The sequence below is a fragment of the Amblyraja radiata genome, chromosome 10, assembly GCF_010909765.2.
Source record: "Amblyraja radiata isolate CabotCenter1 chromosome 10, sAmbRad1.1.pri, whole genome shotgun sequence".
NCBI classification, from domain to species: Eukaryota; Metazoa; Chordata; class Chondrichthyes; order Rajiformes; family Rajidae; genus Amblyraja; species Amblyraja radiata.
In genome coordinates this window covers 14598466-14614007 of record NC_045965.1, presented here as the reverse complement: position 1 = coordinate 14614007, position 15542 = coordinate 14598466, and the positions used below count along the sequence as shown (strand labels likewise).

General features: G+C 44.2%; 1 protein-coding gene across 1 annotated transcript in view; it reads left to right on the top strand.

The window, feature by feature from the left end:
• Positions 1–15542, top strand: part of LOC116977583 (E-selectin-like) — a 36973-nt gene that overhangs the window by 10426 nt on the left and 11005 nt on the right. Inside the window, exons 4-7 of the mRNA XM_033028139.1 lie at positions 358–465; positions 8396–8581; positions 10541–10726; positions 14708–14893. Coding sequence (XP_032884030.1) covers positions 358–465; positions 8396–8581; positions 10541–10726; positions 14708–14893 — 666 coding nt within the window. The remainder of the gene's footprint in view (positions 1–357; positions 466–8395; positions 8582–10540; positions 10727–14707; positions 14894–15542) is intronic.

Here is a 15542-nt window from a genome sequence, read left to right as displayed (position 1 = left end):
CAACTGATGTGGATAGAGAAAGTGGTCGGCTTTTGAATTATAAACTGCAAGTCAGGGTCAGTACACCGATCGGCATAATATATACATTGGTCACATCTGTATGTCAAACTGTATTAATACTATATAGCTGTAGTCATAAGGTGCAGGATCTTCCTCTCAAGGAGCACACGTTAGAAATGTGGGTGTACACTGCCAACGGCTCTCCAGCTTTTAAAGTGTTGGAAATATGGGAGGCACACGCTCAAATTAGTCAGAATGTGTTCCCATGATGTGAGGCTCATGGTCATGTGCATAGACGTGAAAAGAGTCCTTTAGGATTACAATTTCTGCATTCATGCATTTGTTCTCTTTTGACAGCTTCGTGCAAAGCTGCATCATGTAGTGGTAATGGAGAATGTGTGGAGATTATCGGAAATTATACGTGCCGGTGCAATGAAGGGTTTCATGGGCCAGAGTGTGAACATGGTAAGTGCAGAAATCCTGTTATTGTAGCTGATTTTAAGATTTAAGTTTTATTGCACAGTTTAAACAAATTGTTGAAAATATTCAGAAAATACTCTGTGGTGACCTCTCTGTCGTGAGTGTTTCTGAAGTTATCTCACTGGGCTCAGTGTTACAAACCCTTACCCCCCTTTAACACCCTTCTTCCCCCCTGCCTCCCTCCCCCACACCAGCCCTCTCAACAACCCCCCCCCCCCAACCCCAGGCCCTCTCACGAGATCTCCGGGAGCCATATTCCAGTCTCCTGTTTTCCAAGGAACAATGCATCCAACCCAATTGTCCTTTATTAGTGGTTTCAGGTCTGTGATCTTCAGCAGGCAGAGCTACAGTTATGTATGTATACTTGATCATCCTATCGATTAGACATCAACGTGGTGGTGACCCTAAACTTGCTAGTCTCCTCATCATTCTGGTGGTGGAAGCTGATTGTACCACTTTGTTTCCTTTTTCTTGAGCAGAGGTCTTCTGGCTGATTGGCGCACACACGTCCATAGATACATTGAGCAATAGACCACAGTTCCAGTTTCAGAATAATAAGGCTATCACTTCCTGAACACAAACTCACTATTGACCATGACAAACTACTTTTCACAGTTTAGTCGATCTGTGGAATTCATTGTCACAAGTTACAAGGAGTGTGCAGGAGAATGAAGTTGAGAGGGAAAAATAGATCAGCCATGATCGAATGGCGGAGCCGACTAGATGGGCCAAATGGCCTAATTCTGCTTCTATGTCTTATGGTCACATATGAAGATACAGTGAAAACCGTTGTATTACATACGGTCCAGCCAAATTATACCATACATGAGTACAATCAAAGCATGCATGAGTACAGCAGGTAGTACACAAAGATAAAGAAAGCAAAATACAAAATGTAGTGTTTCACATGAAGAGAAAGTGCAGATTCAAACAAATCCAATGGGCACAACAAGGTAAATTGGGAGATCATGAATGCACTCATAGTTCACGAGGGAACTATTCAAGTGTCTGATAACAGTGGGGAAGAAGCTGTTGTGGAATCTGGTGTTGTATTTTCCACCCAGTGTGAAGGGGAGAAGAGAGAATGACGGAGGTATGAGTGATCCTTAACCAGATTGGCAGCTTTTCTGAGGCAGTGTGAAGTGTAGATGAAGTCTGGGGAGACTGGTTTGCATGACGCAATGCCTCATCTTTCCAAAACCTCTCTGGACACTCTACCCGCACATATCATTAGTTAGGCTGAATTGATCGAAACAGAAAGTACAATTAACAAATAAACAGATATTTACAGTATTTTCATTTGAGCTAGCCTTTTAAGTGAGCGTTTGGACTACTGCGTCTATGTAGCAGAGTACTAACCTTGGCATATGTTTAGTTTAGTTTAGTTTCAGTTTAGTTTATTGTCACGTGTACCGAGGTACAGTGAAAAGCTTTTGTTGTGTGCTAACCAGTCAGAGGAAAGACAATGCATGGGCCATTCACAGTGTACAGATACATGATAAGGGAATAATGTTTAGTGCAAGGTAAATCCAGTCAAAGATAACCTGAGGGTCTCCAATGAGGTAGTAGTAGTTCAGGACGGCTCTCTAGTTGTGGTAGGATGGTTCAGTTGCCTGATAACAGCTGGGAAAAGAAACTGTCCCTGAATCTGGAGGTGTGCATTTTCACACTTCTAACACCACAGATCACAGCATTTCTTTGTGCAATGTTTCCAAGCACATGGCAGATCACTTCAGGAAGTTGTTTTACAACCTCTTCCTGGCACATTATTAGCCCTACTCTGTCTCACCAGATCGCTGCCTCCTCCCCTCCACTGCCTCCTGTACAGCCATCTCCAAAGAAAGCTACAGCACTTATGCTTACCTCAGTTCTGTGGTTCAGCAAACAATATCGATGAGGCTGGAGCCTGACGACTATCTGGGTGCCAAGTGTATCAGCTATCAATGATTGTAGTCTGCACATTGACGAGATACCAACAACAGTGCCTGCTCAAAATGTACCATTTCACCAGGAGCATGTACCCATGCTGCAGCGCCAATAAGTGTAAGTTTGCACTTCTCGTTTAGGAGTTTCCATATTTCTATATTCCATTAGGACACTGCGGAAGATCATTTGGCATGTCACCCCACTGATTTTCCCTGTAGCTTATTCTTCCCAAATTTCCATTGATTGCACCACCCACATGCACAGGGATAATTTTACATCGGCCAATTAACATATCGATCAGCACATCGTGGGGGATGTGGGTAGAAGCCAAAGGAAACCCAAGCAGTCACAGGAAGAAAATGCAAACACAACGCAGACAGCAGAAGCGCAAACTCAACACAGGAGGCTCCGCTCTTTCAGCGCCTGCAGCAAATTGCTGCAGATGTTCTACCAATCAGTGGTGGCCAGTGCCATCTTCTATGCTGTCGTGTGCTGGGGTAGAAGGGCGAAGGCCGCGGACACCAGCAGAATCAGCAAGCTCATCAGGAAGGCTGGCTCCGTCCTGAAAGCGGATTTGGAGTCGGAGGTTGCCTTTGAGGGGAGGATGCTCCTCAAACTGCGGAGCAACTTGGACAATACATCTCACCCCCGCCATGACACACTGGTCAACCTGAGGAGCACCTTCAGCAACAGACTGGTTCCACCAAGATGCAGCACGGAATGCCACAGGAGATCCTTTCTCCCTGTGGCTATCAAACTGTACAACTCCTCCCCCTTCTGTCATGGGGTAGACTGACTCACCTCCCACCTCCCCAATCTTTGCACATCCCCAATCCTGCACTTGCCACTTCATTTTAATTTCATGTTTTATGTACCTTGTTGTGTTTTTTTTAACTGTAGGCAGACCAGACTCCTGAGATAAATAAAGATCAACGTATCGTACCAGAGGTCAGAATTGAACCTGGGTTATTGGAGCTAAGAGACAGCAGCTTCACGAGCTGCACCACTGTGCTACCCAAATGCAATCCAATTTCTGTTAAAAAAAATTAGATGGCTTTCTAAACAAAACGGTCAATTATGATATTTCATTTTCTGTATCAATTCATTCTTTTTCCAGCACTTTTAAATATATTTTAATAGCTAACTAAGCAATTCCCTGCTTGTGAACATTCTCTCGTGAAATCTACAGTTCATATAGTTTACTGGCAGCACAGCTACAGATGCCAGAGACCCCATAATCTCTCATCTTAGATGCCCTTCAGAGATCCCTCATCAGATGCTATTGAGTTTATTCAGCAGTTTATTGCTATCTTTATTCAAATTGCACTTCACAATTTTTAAATATGCTTTCAGTTATCTCTGCAAAGTTATACATCACCCATCCTTTCAACTCACTAAAATTATTCAACTCAAGGCAGGGCAGCAAGCTGGTGCAGCAGTAGAGTTGCTGCCTTACAGCTCTTGCAGCGCCAGAGACCCAGGTTCGATCCCAACTACGGGTGCTGTCCATACTGTTCTGCCCGTGACCACTTGGTTTTTCCCCGAGATCTTCGGTTTCATCCCACACTCTAAAGACACACAGGTTTGTAAATTAATTTGCTTGGGTTTGTATACTTGGTATAAGTGTAAATTGGCCCTAGTGTGTGTAGGCTTGTGTTAATTTGCGAGGATCATTGGGCGGTGCGGACTCGGTGGGCCGAAGGGCGTGTTTCTGCGCTGTATCTCTAAACTAACTAATAGATCTTGTCTGAGGCTGAAGAAGGGTCCCGACCCAAAACGACATCCATCCTTTTTCTCCACAGATGCTGCCTGACCTGCTGAATAACTTGAGCAATTTGTGTCTATTTTCATAGATCTTGCTAATAGTTGGTGTGTACAATTGTTCCTCAGATACTGACTCTGGGCCCAAGGTACTTTGTTGAGTTCACTGAACTGATCAGCTCCTTCCCTGACAGCCATGCACATATCCATAAGCTCATTGGACATAGGAACAGAATTAGGCCATTTGGCCCATCGAGTCTGCTCTACCATTCGATCATGGCTGATCTATTCTACCCTATTCTCCATAATTGTCCACTATAGACCACCAGCACATCCTTTATCTGATAATGTAGGTGGGTATCTGGACAATAAAGGGTTAATTTAGGATGTGTATGGGAAAATAATTTACAGGGAGTAACTAGGGGAACAGGATTGGTTCATTGATCTGAAAACTACTACAAACATGATGGGCTGAATCATGAGAAAATATGAATTCATGTTCATATGTTATAGGAGCAGTATTAGGCCATTCGGCCCATTAAATCAATGCTGATTTATCTTTCCCTCTCAACCCCATTCTCCTGCCTCCTCACAATATTCTTTGGCACCCTTATTAATCAAGAATCTATCAATCTCCGCCTTAAAATTGGCCCCAAAGTATCGCGCACCAACCACCAACCTGGACACACTGCAGCAGAGCCACTGTCGTGCCGCTGCCGATCGGAACGCCTGTTGATGTTTAGTAGAGAGTAGAGTGTTTAATTTGTTCATAATATATGTATTTTTATTTCTATTTATTTTTTACTGCACACTGAATGGACACTGGTTGAGCAATGTTTTTTTTGTTTCCTCTGGGTATGTGAGTACTCAGGAAAATGACAATAAAGATATACTATACTATACTATACTATACTATACTATACTAAAAATACCCTATGACTTGGAGTGCACTGCAGTCTGTGGCAATTAATTCCATAAGATCAGCTCTTTGTGGCTAAAGAAATTCTTCCTCATCTCTGTTCAAACGGTACATCCTTTTACTCTGAGGTTGTGCCCTCTGGTCCTATTTTCATACTTCCCATTCTTTATCATCTTTGAGCATTGAAATGGATGTGTAATCAACTGGACAGTCAGGTCCTGATTAGCTAGTTAGGCCATGTTTAGTTTCCAGATTGGCCGTGTATCCTTGTTTCTTTATTGTTATCTTGTTAAGAGACTAGACTGTTAGGTTACGATAGAGTTTGTTTTCATTAAGTCAGTCAAGTCTAGGTTCATCAATCAACTATTTCCTGTCAATGTTAAATTTCCCTTTCATTGTCAGAGTTACTGCTTTACCAGTCTTTTCAAAATGAAACAAATCAGCCAGGTTCCGAGATAGCAGCTTGGTATTGTTTCTGTTTAACCAGTTGGGGATCAGGAGGATAATCCCACATCAGTCCTAATACTTATAGTTAATACATGTAGTTTAATCACACGTTAACGTGATTTTTTGTTTTGTACTAAATAATCTCTCTTTTTTTACTATTATTTTAATCAAGATCAATTGATTTTAAATGTTGCTAATAATCAGAAATGTTTAATATCTGTTAAAAAAAAATCTTTTTGGAAAGGTAATGTCTGCAGTTATTTTTTTAATTGGGGAAATATGTAATCAACATGAACATAAAATCAAAGGTCAGACACGAGGAACTGCAGATGCTGATTTACCAAAATAGACACAAGGTGCTAAAATAACTCAGCGGATCAGGCAGCATCTCTGCAGAACATTGAAGGTGACATTTTGGGTTGGGACTTTTCTTCAGTTGGATTTTAATAGGGGAAGAAAGGTGGGGACAAAGTCAGGCCAGTGATAGGTGGATACAGGTTTCTGGAGTCATAGAGTGATACAGTGTGGAAACAGGACCTTTGGCCCAACTTGCCCGCACCGGCCAACATGTCCCAGCTACACTAGTTCCATCTGCCCGCGTTTGGTCCATAACCCTCCAAACCTGTCCTGTCTATGCACCTGTGAATGCAGGTGAGGGGGATGGAGTTTGATTGACAGATGATTGGACAAGGGCCAAGGTGAAAAGACAAAAAATGTTAGATAGGGACAGAAAAGGCATGAAACGTGAAGCCAGAGGAAGGAATATAGGTGCAGGGAGAGAGGGAGGAGGGAAATGTAGAAATAGGTATGCATGCAGGTGGGGCACAGGGAGGAAAGGTGAATAAAAGGGGACATGCAAAAGGGAGGAAGGTTGATTACCTAAAATTGTAGAATTCAATATTCATACCCCCTGGTTGTAAGGCCTCCAATTAGAACATGAGGTGATGTTCCTCCAGTTTGCATCTCGGAGAAAACCCACGCATGTCACGGGGAGAATGTACAAACTCCGAATGGACAAGCACCCGTAGTCAGGATCAAACCCGGATCTCTGGTGCTGTAAGGCAGTAGCTCTACCGCTACGCCAGCATGCTGCCGATGTAAACTAGGCCACATCAACTGCTCTGAATGCAGAAATTAGTTTAAAGGAGGTGCATGTGAACCTCTGTATCACTTTGAGGGACTGCTGAGGTTCCTGGATGGGTGTGAGGCAGGAGGTATAGTGTTACATCTCCTGCGGTTGCAATAGAAAGTATCTGGGAAGGGGGTGGTTTAGTTTGAAAAGAGTTGAGTAAACCTAGGAGTTATGCAGGGAGTGGTCTCTGCGAAAAGCGGAAAGAGCAGGGGATAGGAAGATCTAACAAGAGATGGGATCACGTTGAAGGTGGGGGAAATGTCAGAGACTGAGGAGGCTGTTGGGGTGAAAGGTAAGTACCAAGGAAAATCTATCATTGTTCTCTCTGGGGGGAGGGGGAGAAAGAGCAGAAATACCAGACATGGAGGAGATGTCGCAGATGTAGTCTTCGGCAATTGCATGGGGAAAGTACCTCTGGAGGGGATGGTTTGAAATCTTCTGTGTCCCGTAGTTCTGCTCTCACCCCAGACAGAACAGGATAGAGTTCCCCGGTCCTTCCCTTTCACCCCACCAGCCTCCTCAACCAACACATAATTCTCTGCCATTTCCGCCACCTTCAATGTGATTCTGCCACCAGTCACATCTTCCCGTCTTCACCCCCTTTTCTCTTTCCGCAGAGACCACTCACTCCACAACTCGTTGGTTCACTCATCACTTCACACCCAAACCACCCCTTCCCCAGAGTCTTGCCCCAGCAGCCACAGCTGTCCCTATATCTCCTCCCTCATATCCTTCCAGGGACCCTGCAGTCTTTCCAGAGGTTGACATTCATCTCCTCTAACATCATTTTACTGCATTCAGTACTCCCGATGTGGCCTCTGGTACATCGGCAAGACCAAGCGTAGACTTGGCAAAGACAGTGTTCAGTTTTGCTGAAAACTGGCACTTTATATAAGAGCAGGAGATGCCATCGTAGCAATCATGTTCAACCGGGATCCTACAAGACGAACGTACTACACCACCCATTTGCCTGCCATTAAGTCTCCAGATAAATTCTACTGATAAATTCTATTTTCAATGGATTTCATTATGCAATGATCCATATTCTGAAATAAATATGTTTATTACTATTTTTAATGGCAACCTAGAATTCTAACTAATTTGCAGTTTATCCACAGTTATTATCCTCTTAACAAAAATGAAGAAAACCCAATCGTCGATAAAAATCGTGTACGTGTGTGGGAAACATGATTTATGCAAAGCAGTGTTTGTTATGTTGAGTGATACCATTATTCCCTTATCATGTATCTATACACTGTTAAAGGCATGATTGTAATCATGTGTTGTCTTTCTGCTGGCTGGATAGTACACAACAAAAGCTTTTTGCTGTACCTTGGTACACGTGGCAATCATACTAAACTAAACTAAATCAATTTTTCATTGGATAACTTTAGGTTGATCATGACTCTGATGCCACCACATGACTGCATGTGTGGACCATAGTGATTCACCAGTGCAGTCATGAAGATTGGGTACAATCTCCAAAGATGCATGAGGTGTTATGGTTTTCCTTGCATCTGCCCATTTTGGAGCAGATGTTAAAATGCCCTGGCAAAGAGGTGTAGTGTCCTCCAATTACCCTCATGTTTATGAGATGTCCAAACACCATATGTTGTAGGTTTGCCTACCCAATGAATGCCATTTTACTGTGATGTGTGCTTTGGGGATTTACAACAGAATACATTCTATAAAAGTGCAATTATTATTCAATTCTGCATTTTCTGTTCCAGTTGTGAAATGTGATGATCCGAAGCTTCTTAGGAATGGATATCGGAACTGTTCCCCTTCAGGTGGAAGCATCACGTACACATCAGTCTGTAACTATAGCTGTGTGGAAGGGTTCTCATTGAACGGGTCGGACAGTGTGCAGTGTGGCAGCTCTGGAAGATGGTCATCACCCACACCAACTTGTGAAGGTAGTCTGTGTTTAATATGCATTTGCATAATTCTGCCCCATTCCATGAGTGTTGAGATCTTCCAGGATACTGATTAGTACTGCTTTTGAATATTTGTTTTGAGGAATAGCGTGAAAATAGCTTAAATTTATCTTCACCCTTTCAGTGTTTCAATAGTGCACAGTGAAACTCATTTTGCATATATTACACATGCAGGCGGCGCCATTTCTTGGCGCCATGATTCAAAGTCCAAAGCCCTTCGGCCCGTGCGCTCGCTGTACTGGAGCCATTCCCATGAGCCGACGTCCCTCTCCTCTCCTCGCCCGGCCACGTTTGGGTCCCGGGGCGCTTCCAAAGCTGGAGGCAATGACCAGGTTCACCCTCCCACTGTTCGCCCTCACACTTGCTCCTCGGTCCACCGGTTGACCTCCAAAGCTGGAGGCAATGATCAGGTTCACCCTCCCACCACCCCTTGCTTCCCGGAATGGTCAAGTTGAGCTGATGGACCTATTTCCATGCTATATGACTATGACTATAACCAATACTAGACCAAGTGCAGACCCGTTGGGTCTGTTCCCCCAACGTGCGGTTGTGGGGGGGGAGGTGGCATGCAGCGTCACACACTAACTACCCCCCCCCCCCGCACTCACGCTAATGGAGGGGAGGAGGGGAGAGAGAGAGAGAGAGAGAGAAGGGAGGAGAGGGGGGAGGAGAGAGGGGGAGGAGAGAGGGGGAGAGAGAGGGAGTGCTGAGAGGGGGGTGAGATGAGGGGCGGGGGAGAGGTGGGGAGCAGGGAGGGGGAGGGAGGGTGGAGGGAAGGGGGTAGGGGTGTGTGGAGGGGAGGGGGGTTTAGGGTAGGGACGGTGGGGGAGGGGATGGAGTGGAGGAGGGGGAGAAAAAGAGGGGAGAGAGAGAGGGGGGGAGAGGAGAGGGGGGGAGAGGAGAGGGGGGGAGAGGAGAGGGGGGGAGAGGAGAGGAGAGGGGGGGAGAGGAGAGGAGAGGGGGGGAGAGGAGGGGGGGGGCTGGAGAGGGGGGGAGAGGAGAGGGGGGGGGAGAGGAGAGGGGGAGAGGAGAGGAGAGGGGGGAGAGGAGAGGAGAGGGGGGGAGGAGAGGGGGGGAGAGGAGAGGGGGGAGAGGAGAGGAGAGGGGGGAGAGGGGGGAGGAGAGGAGAGGGGGGGAGAGGAGAGGGGGGGGAGGAGAGGGGGGGAGAGGAGGAGTGGGGAGGGGGGAGAGGAGAGGGAGGGGGGGGGGGGGGGAGAGGAGAGGGAGGGGGGGGGAGAGAGAGTGCCTTTTTACTTCAACCCAAACCCAAACAACCATTTGCAGGCAATGCTTTTTTACCTGCGTGCAAGACCTGCCACAGCTGCCAAACGGCCATCCATTCTTCCAATTTAGGGTGAAAGTATCTTTTAGCCTTGTTGGTGGCCTTATCCAGGTCGAACCTGGATTTACTGTATTAATCTGTATTTTGTGATGATATAGCTCAGAGAGAAACAATCCAAGGTTCCTGCCAAGGGAAACAGCTATACCTGCTTGATCTGAACGTTTCTGCTTGTCTAGAAATCAAGAAAACAATGTACATGGTGTTCATAAATTTCTACATCTTTACGATCATTTAAATCTAGTTTAATTGTTTTAAGTGACCCTCAGAAACATTAACAAAGTATTCTAATTGACAGCGGTGTAATGACAAACTTAGAATGTTCTTCTTCTTAACAAAGATTAAGGAAACCCCATCATAAAATATTTTGTCGGTGTGTGAAAACCCTGATTTCATGCAAAGCATTGTTTTTAGGATGAGTGATTCCATTTTTCATTGGAGAGCTAGGGGTTAATGGTGACTCACTGACAACACTGCATGACAGTGTGTAGGGCCCAGGGTGCAGGCTCTGCACTGCGAATGGTTGCTTTGAGAATTTCCAGTATAAACACATTTTATAAAAGTGCAATTATTATTCATTTCTCCATTTTCTGTTTCAGTTGTGAAATGTGATGATCCGCAGCTTCCTAGGAATGGATATCGGAACTGTTCCCCTTCAGGTGGAGGTTTCACTTACACATCAGTCTGTAACTATAGCTGTGTGGAAGGGTTCACATTGAACGGGGTGGAGAGTCTGCAGTGTGACAGCTCTAGAAGATGGTCATCACCCAGACCAACTTGTGAAGGTAGTCTGTGTTTAATATGCATTTGCACAAATCTGCCCCATTCCACAACAAGTGTTGAGACTTACTGGGGTACAGAAAAGTACTAATTTGAGTATGTGTTTCTAGGTAGAGTGTGAAAATACAAAAGTCTTAAATTCATTTTCATAATTTTATGATGAGCAAGAATGTGTGATGCAGTCCTTTTAAATATTATACCATTATATATTATTAATAATTGGCAGGGAATATATTCTTTTCTTTGTGCTTTTGAACCAAAGCACAATTAACCTAACGTTGTCCTGAATGTAACCAGGGCCATATTTCTAATAACGTATGGTGCAGGAGCAACTAGTTATATTTTCTTGAATGTTCCTGACTCCTCTGACTAATTGTGTGAGATTCTCTGTTATGTCCGTCACAGCCCAATGGCACAACTTTAATATGCATTTGCACAAATCCTTACCATACTACAACGAGCGCTGAGACCTACTGATGAGTACTGATTTTAAATATTTAATGTGAGGAATAGTGTGAAAACGAAAACATCTTAGAATAGAATAGAATTAGAATAGAATTACCTTTATTGTCATTCAGACCTTACGGTCTGAACGAAATTTCGTGCCTGCAGTCATACATACAATAATACAATAATAAACAACAATAAACACAAATTAACATCCACCACAGTGAGTCCTCCAAGCACCTCCTCACTGTGGTGGAGGCAAAAACCTTAGGGCTGCAGTCTCTTCCCTCCTCTTCTCCCTCTGCGCTGAGGCGATTCCCCACCGGGCGATGGCACAAACAGTCCCGCGGCTCACCGAACCCCGCAAACGGGCCGGCTCAAACACCGCGGCCCGGGGTGGTCGAAGCTGCCGCCCTCCAGTCCAGCAGACGCAGCCGCTGGCCCGCGGCTGAACCCAGGACTCAGGTCATAGCCGCCAAAACGCCGTCCCAGCCACCGGAGCACCGTTCCAGCCCCTAGCCGGATCGCCCTCACGTGAGTGCCGTTCCTCCCTCGAGCTGGGCCGCTCCGACGGGAGCGCCATTCCACCCTCGGGCTGGGCCGCTCCGACGGGAGCGCCACATTTAACTTCATTTTTCTTACATTTCTTAGAAGTCTTACATTTAACTTCACTATTTGTCCATGTTATTATGCCAGTGCTTCATATATGGCATGAAATATCGTTGATTGAGAGTGTGTGATGCTAATCCCTTTAAATATTATAATTTATTATTAATAAATGTTCTTTATTATTAATAATTAGCTGATAATATACCCTCCTCTTTCTGCTTTAGAAATACCATAATTAACCTTACTTTAAGCTGGGTGTCATCAGGGTTATATTTCTAATAATTTATGCTGCAAGAGCAACCAGTTATTTCCACTTGAGTTTTATGGACTCAGCTGACTAAATTGTAAGTGAGACCTTTGTGCTCTGTCCCTCTGACCCTCACAGCCCAATGGCACATATTTCAGTTGATTTTTCAAAAGATCCGGCAGAGTCTGGGTACAGCTTGCTACGTTTTCAAATTATCAAATCAATGTAGTCAAAATAATCTTAAAATAATCGTAGCTAGGGCACAAACAGCTCCACAGAAAGAGAACAGGTTGTTTCCACTGACAACAGGACAAGTGAAAATAACTCCAATGTTTACCCACAATCTGGACTGGTGTGGTGCTTGATCAGGTTCATGGTCACCGAACCACCCTGGATCTGTTCTCTTTATGCTTTGTGAATTGCAAATTGCCTTTCAATTAGATCAGGGTTTTTTTTTAGTTTAGAGATAAAGGCCATTCGGCCTGCAGACCCTGCACCAACCAGCGATCCCTGTACATTAGCACTATCCTGCACACTAGGGACAATTTACAATTTTTAACAAACCTGTACGACTTTGGAATGTGGAAGGAAGCCGGAGCACATGGAGAAAACCCACGCGGTGACAGAGAGAAAGTACAAAACTCCTACAGACAGCACCCGATCAAACCTGGGTCTCTGGCACTGTAAGGCAGCAACTCTACCAATGTGTGCCATTGTTAGGCGTCACCACCACTTCAGCAGTTCTCTTAGACACATCCCTGGGGTCAAGAATAACCTGCTTCCACAGTTTCTCTTGGTTGAAGAGGCTGATGAGCCTTTTGTGGGCTCCATAGACCCTGTCACAAGTGAGGCATGAGATGCTTGAAGGAATGGATGGGATGAGGGGTTAGTGAGGCAGTGCACTCCTCTTGCCATTTATTGGCCCTCCATGTGCAGCCAACTTATGGACTTCAGATTGATGTCACCACCCCAGATGCTCTTATTTAATTTTGTGAAATCACAGGCCAAGAATTTATATGAGGAGATTGTTACACATTCCAAGTTAAAAACATGTTTAGAATATTGCCTCAGTAGATCCAGTAAATTCTTTCCATTACAGTTCTTGGATAAAAGGGCCATTTTGGGAGCATGGTGTTAGGCAATTAAAACTGTGATCCACACATCAGAGCCAACTGAATGCAAGTCGGGCATTGATGGGGGCGTGATCTCTTATCCAGTGGATTTTGAGGATTTTGATTGGATTTAGTGTTTATGGTTTCTTTCCAGTGCTTTGTGATGCCTGTTGTACATTCTCTAGTTCTCAGATGTACACAGGAGACCAAGGATCACTGGTTCCCCATAAGCCACGAGCTTTGTTCCAGGTTTGAGGCCATGATCATCAGTCTTTGCTGAAAAATGACTTTTGAGATATAGGAGGATGTCCATGTTTTCCAGAATCTCATTGTGAAAACATTATTACAGGGGGCAGTGTTGGTTGTAGGGATGAGGGTCAAGGGGCCTTTGTTTTGTAGATGCTAAGTGTGAGACCTCATTCTCGTATATGCTTCAAGCAGCAATAACTTAGAGCTCGGCCTCAGAACATGTACAGATACAAGTGTTGTATTTATACTGCAACACAGTGCCTGAGGTCAGGGTAACCTTGGTTCTGAAGAGAAGGTTGCATAGTTTGAACAGTTTTCCATTGTCGTATCGATTAGCTCAACTCAACTTGTTGGAGGTGAAGCACAATATTGCAGCGAGAAAAGTTGTGGAAAGCCCATTTGTGTGCTGTATGAATCTATAGCTGTAATGTGTAGCACTGCCGACGCACCGATGACATCAATTTGTGTCACCGAGTCAGTTATGAATCCTTTGGTTAAGGTCACAGCCTGTATGCCTTCATGTAGCAGACACTAGACGGAAATGACTTTCTGCAGAGGTCAAACATTTGTCAGCTGCTTCACATTTCTTCTCGTTTGACTGAGTGATATCAAGCAGGTCATGATTGGTGATTGATATTATCTCTGCATTGGTCTTGTGGTGAAGATTGTGTCCATTGGGCTTTAAGGTGTGGGAAGTACGCATTGTGCAGCTCTGCAGCCACTGGGAGGTGACATTCGTGGTGGACCAGGCAAGCAGAGAGACCTTCCTGTAGTAACCACAATTGGATTTCTCTCCTTCCTTGAAGATGATCATGATCACCGCTGACATCTCTTCCTCTTTGCGGTGCGGGAGATTAGAATTTGTGTTTGTGTAGCTCAGAGTGAAACGATCTCAGTTTCCCGACAAGGAGTTTTCCTGCTGCATTTACGTAATCTGAATGTTTTAGTCTATTTTGCAATTCAAGGGGATTGTCAGCCTTACTGTTTTTCTGTTCATTACACATATCTTCAAGAACATTTATTAATTTCCACTCCTTAAGATCGGTTAAATCTAGTTTGACCGTTTTAAATGTTCCCAGATTACAGAACCATTTACAAACCATTGGACCTGGCAGCAGTGGGATGCCAAACTTACAATGTGCCTCTTATGAACAAAGATTAAGAAAATTCCGTCTTCGATTAAATATTTTGCATGTGTATATGAAATATAATTTCATGCAAAGCATTGTTTGTCCCTGCACTGTGATGGGTTTGAGAATTTCCAGTATAAACACATTTTATAAAAGTGCAATTATTATTCATTTCTCCGTTTTCTGTTCCAGTTGTGAAATGTGATGATCCGCAGCTTCCTAGGAATGGATATCGGAACTGTTCCCCTTCAGGTGGAGGTTTCACTTACACATCAGTCTGTAACTATAGCTGTGTGGAAGGGTTCTCATTGAACGGGTTGGACAGTCTGCAGTGTGACAGCTCTGGAAGATGGTCATCACCCAGACCAACTTGTGAAGGTAGTCTGTGTTTAATATGCATTTGCACAAATCTGCCCCATTCCACAACAAGTGTTGAGACTTACTGGGGTACAGAAAAGTACTAATTTGAGTATGTGTTTCTAGGTAGAGTGTGAAAATACAAAAGTCTTAAATTCATTTTCATCATTTTATGATGAGCAAGAATGTGTGATGCAGTCCTTTTAAATATTATACCATTATATATTATTAATAATTGGCAGGGAATATATTCTTTTCTTTGTGTTTTTGAACCACAGCACAATTAACCTAACGTTGTCCTGAATGTAACCAGGGCCATATTTCTAATAACGTATGGTGTAGGAGCAACTAGTTATATTTTCTTGAATGTTCCTGACTCCTCTGACTAATTGTGTGAGATTCTCTGTTATGTCTGTCACAGCCCAATGGCACAACTTTCAGTTAATTTTTCAAAATATCAGGAAGAATTTGGAGACAGCTTGCGGCTCCATGTTTAGAAAGTAGCCAGATTATCAAAATAATCTTAAAGTAATCGTAGCCAGGGCATACATTTCTCCAAGAGAAAGAGAACAGGTTGCTTTTCTGTGTAAACCAGTGTAAATAGCTCACACTAACTGCCCTCAGTCTGGATTGGTGCGGTGCTAGATCAGCACATGATCACTCACCCTCC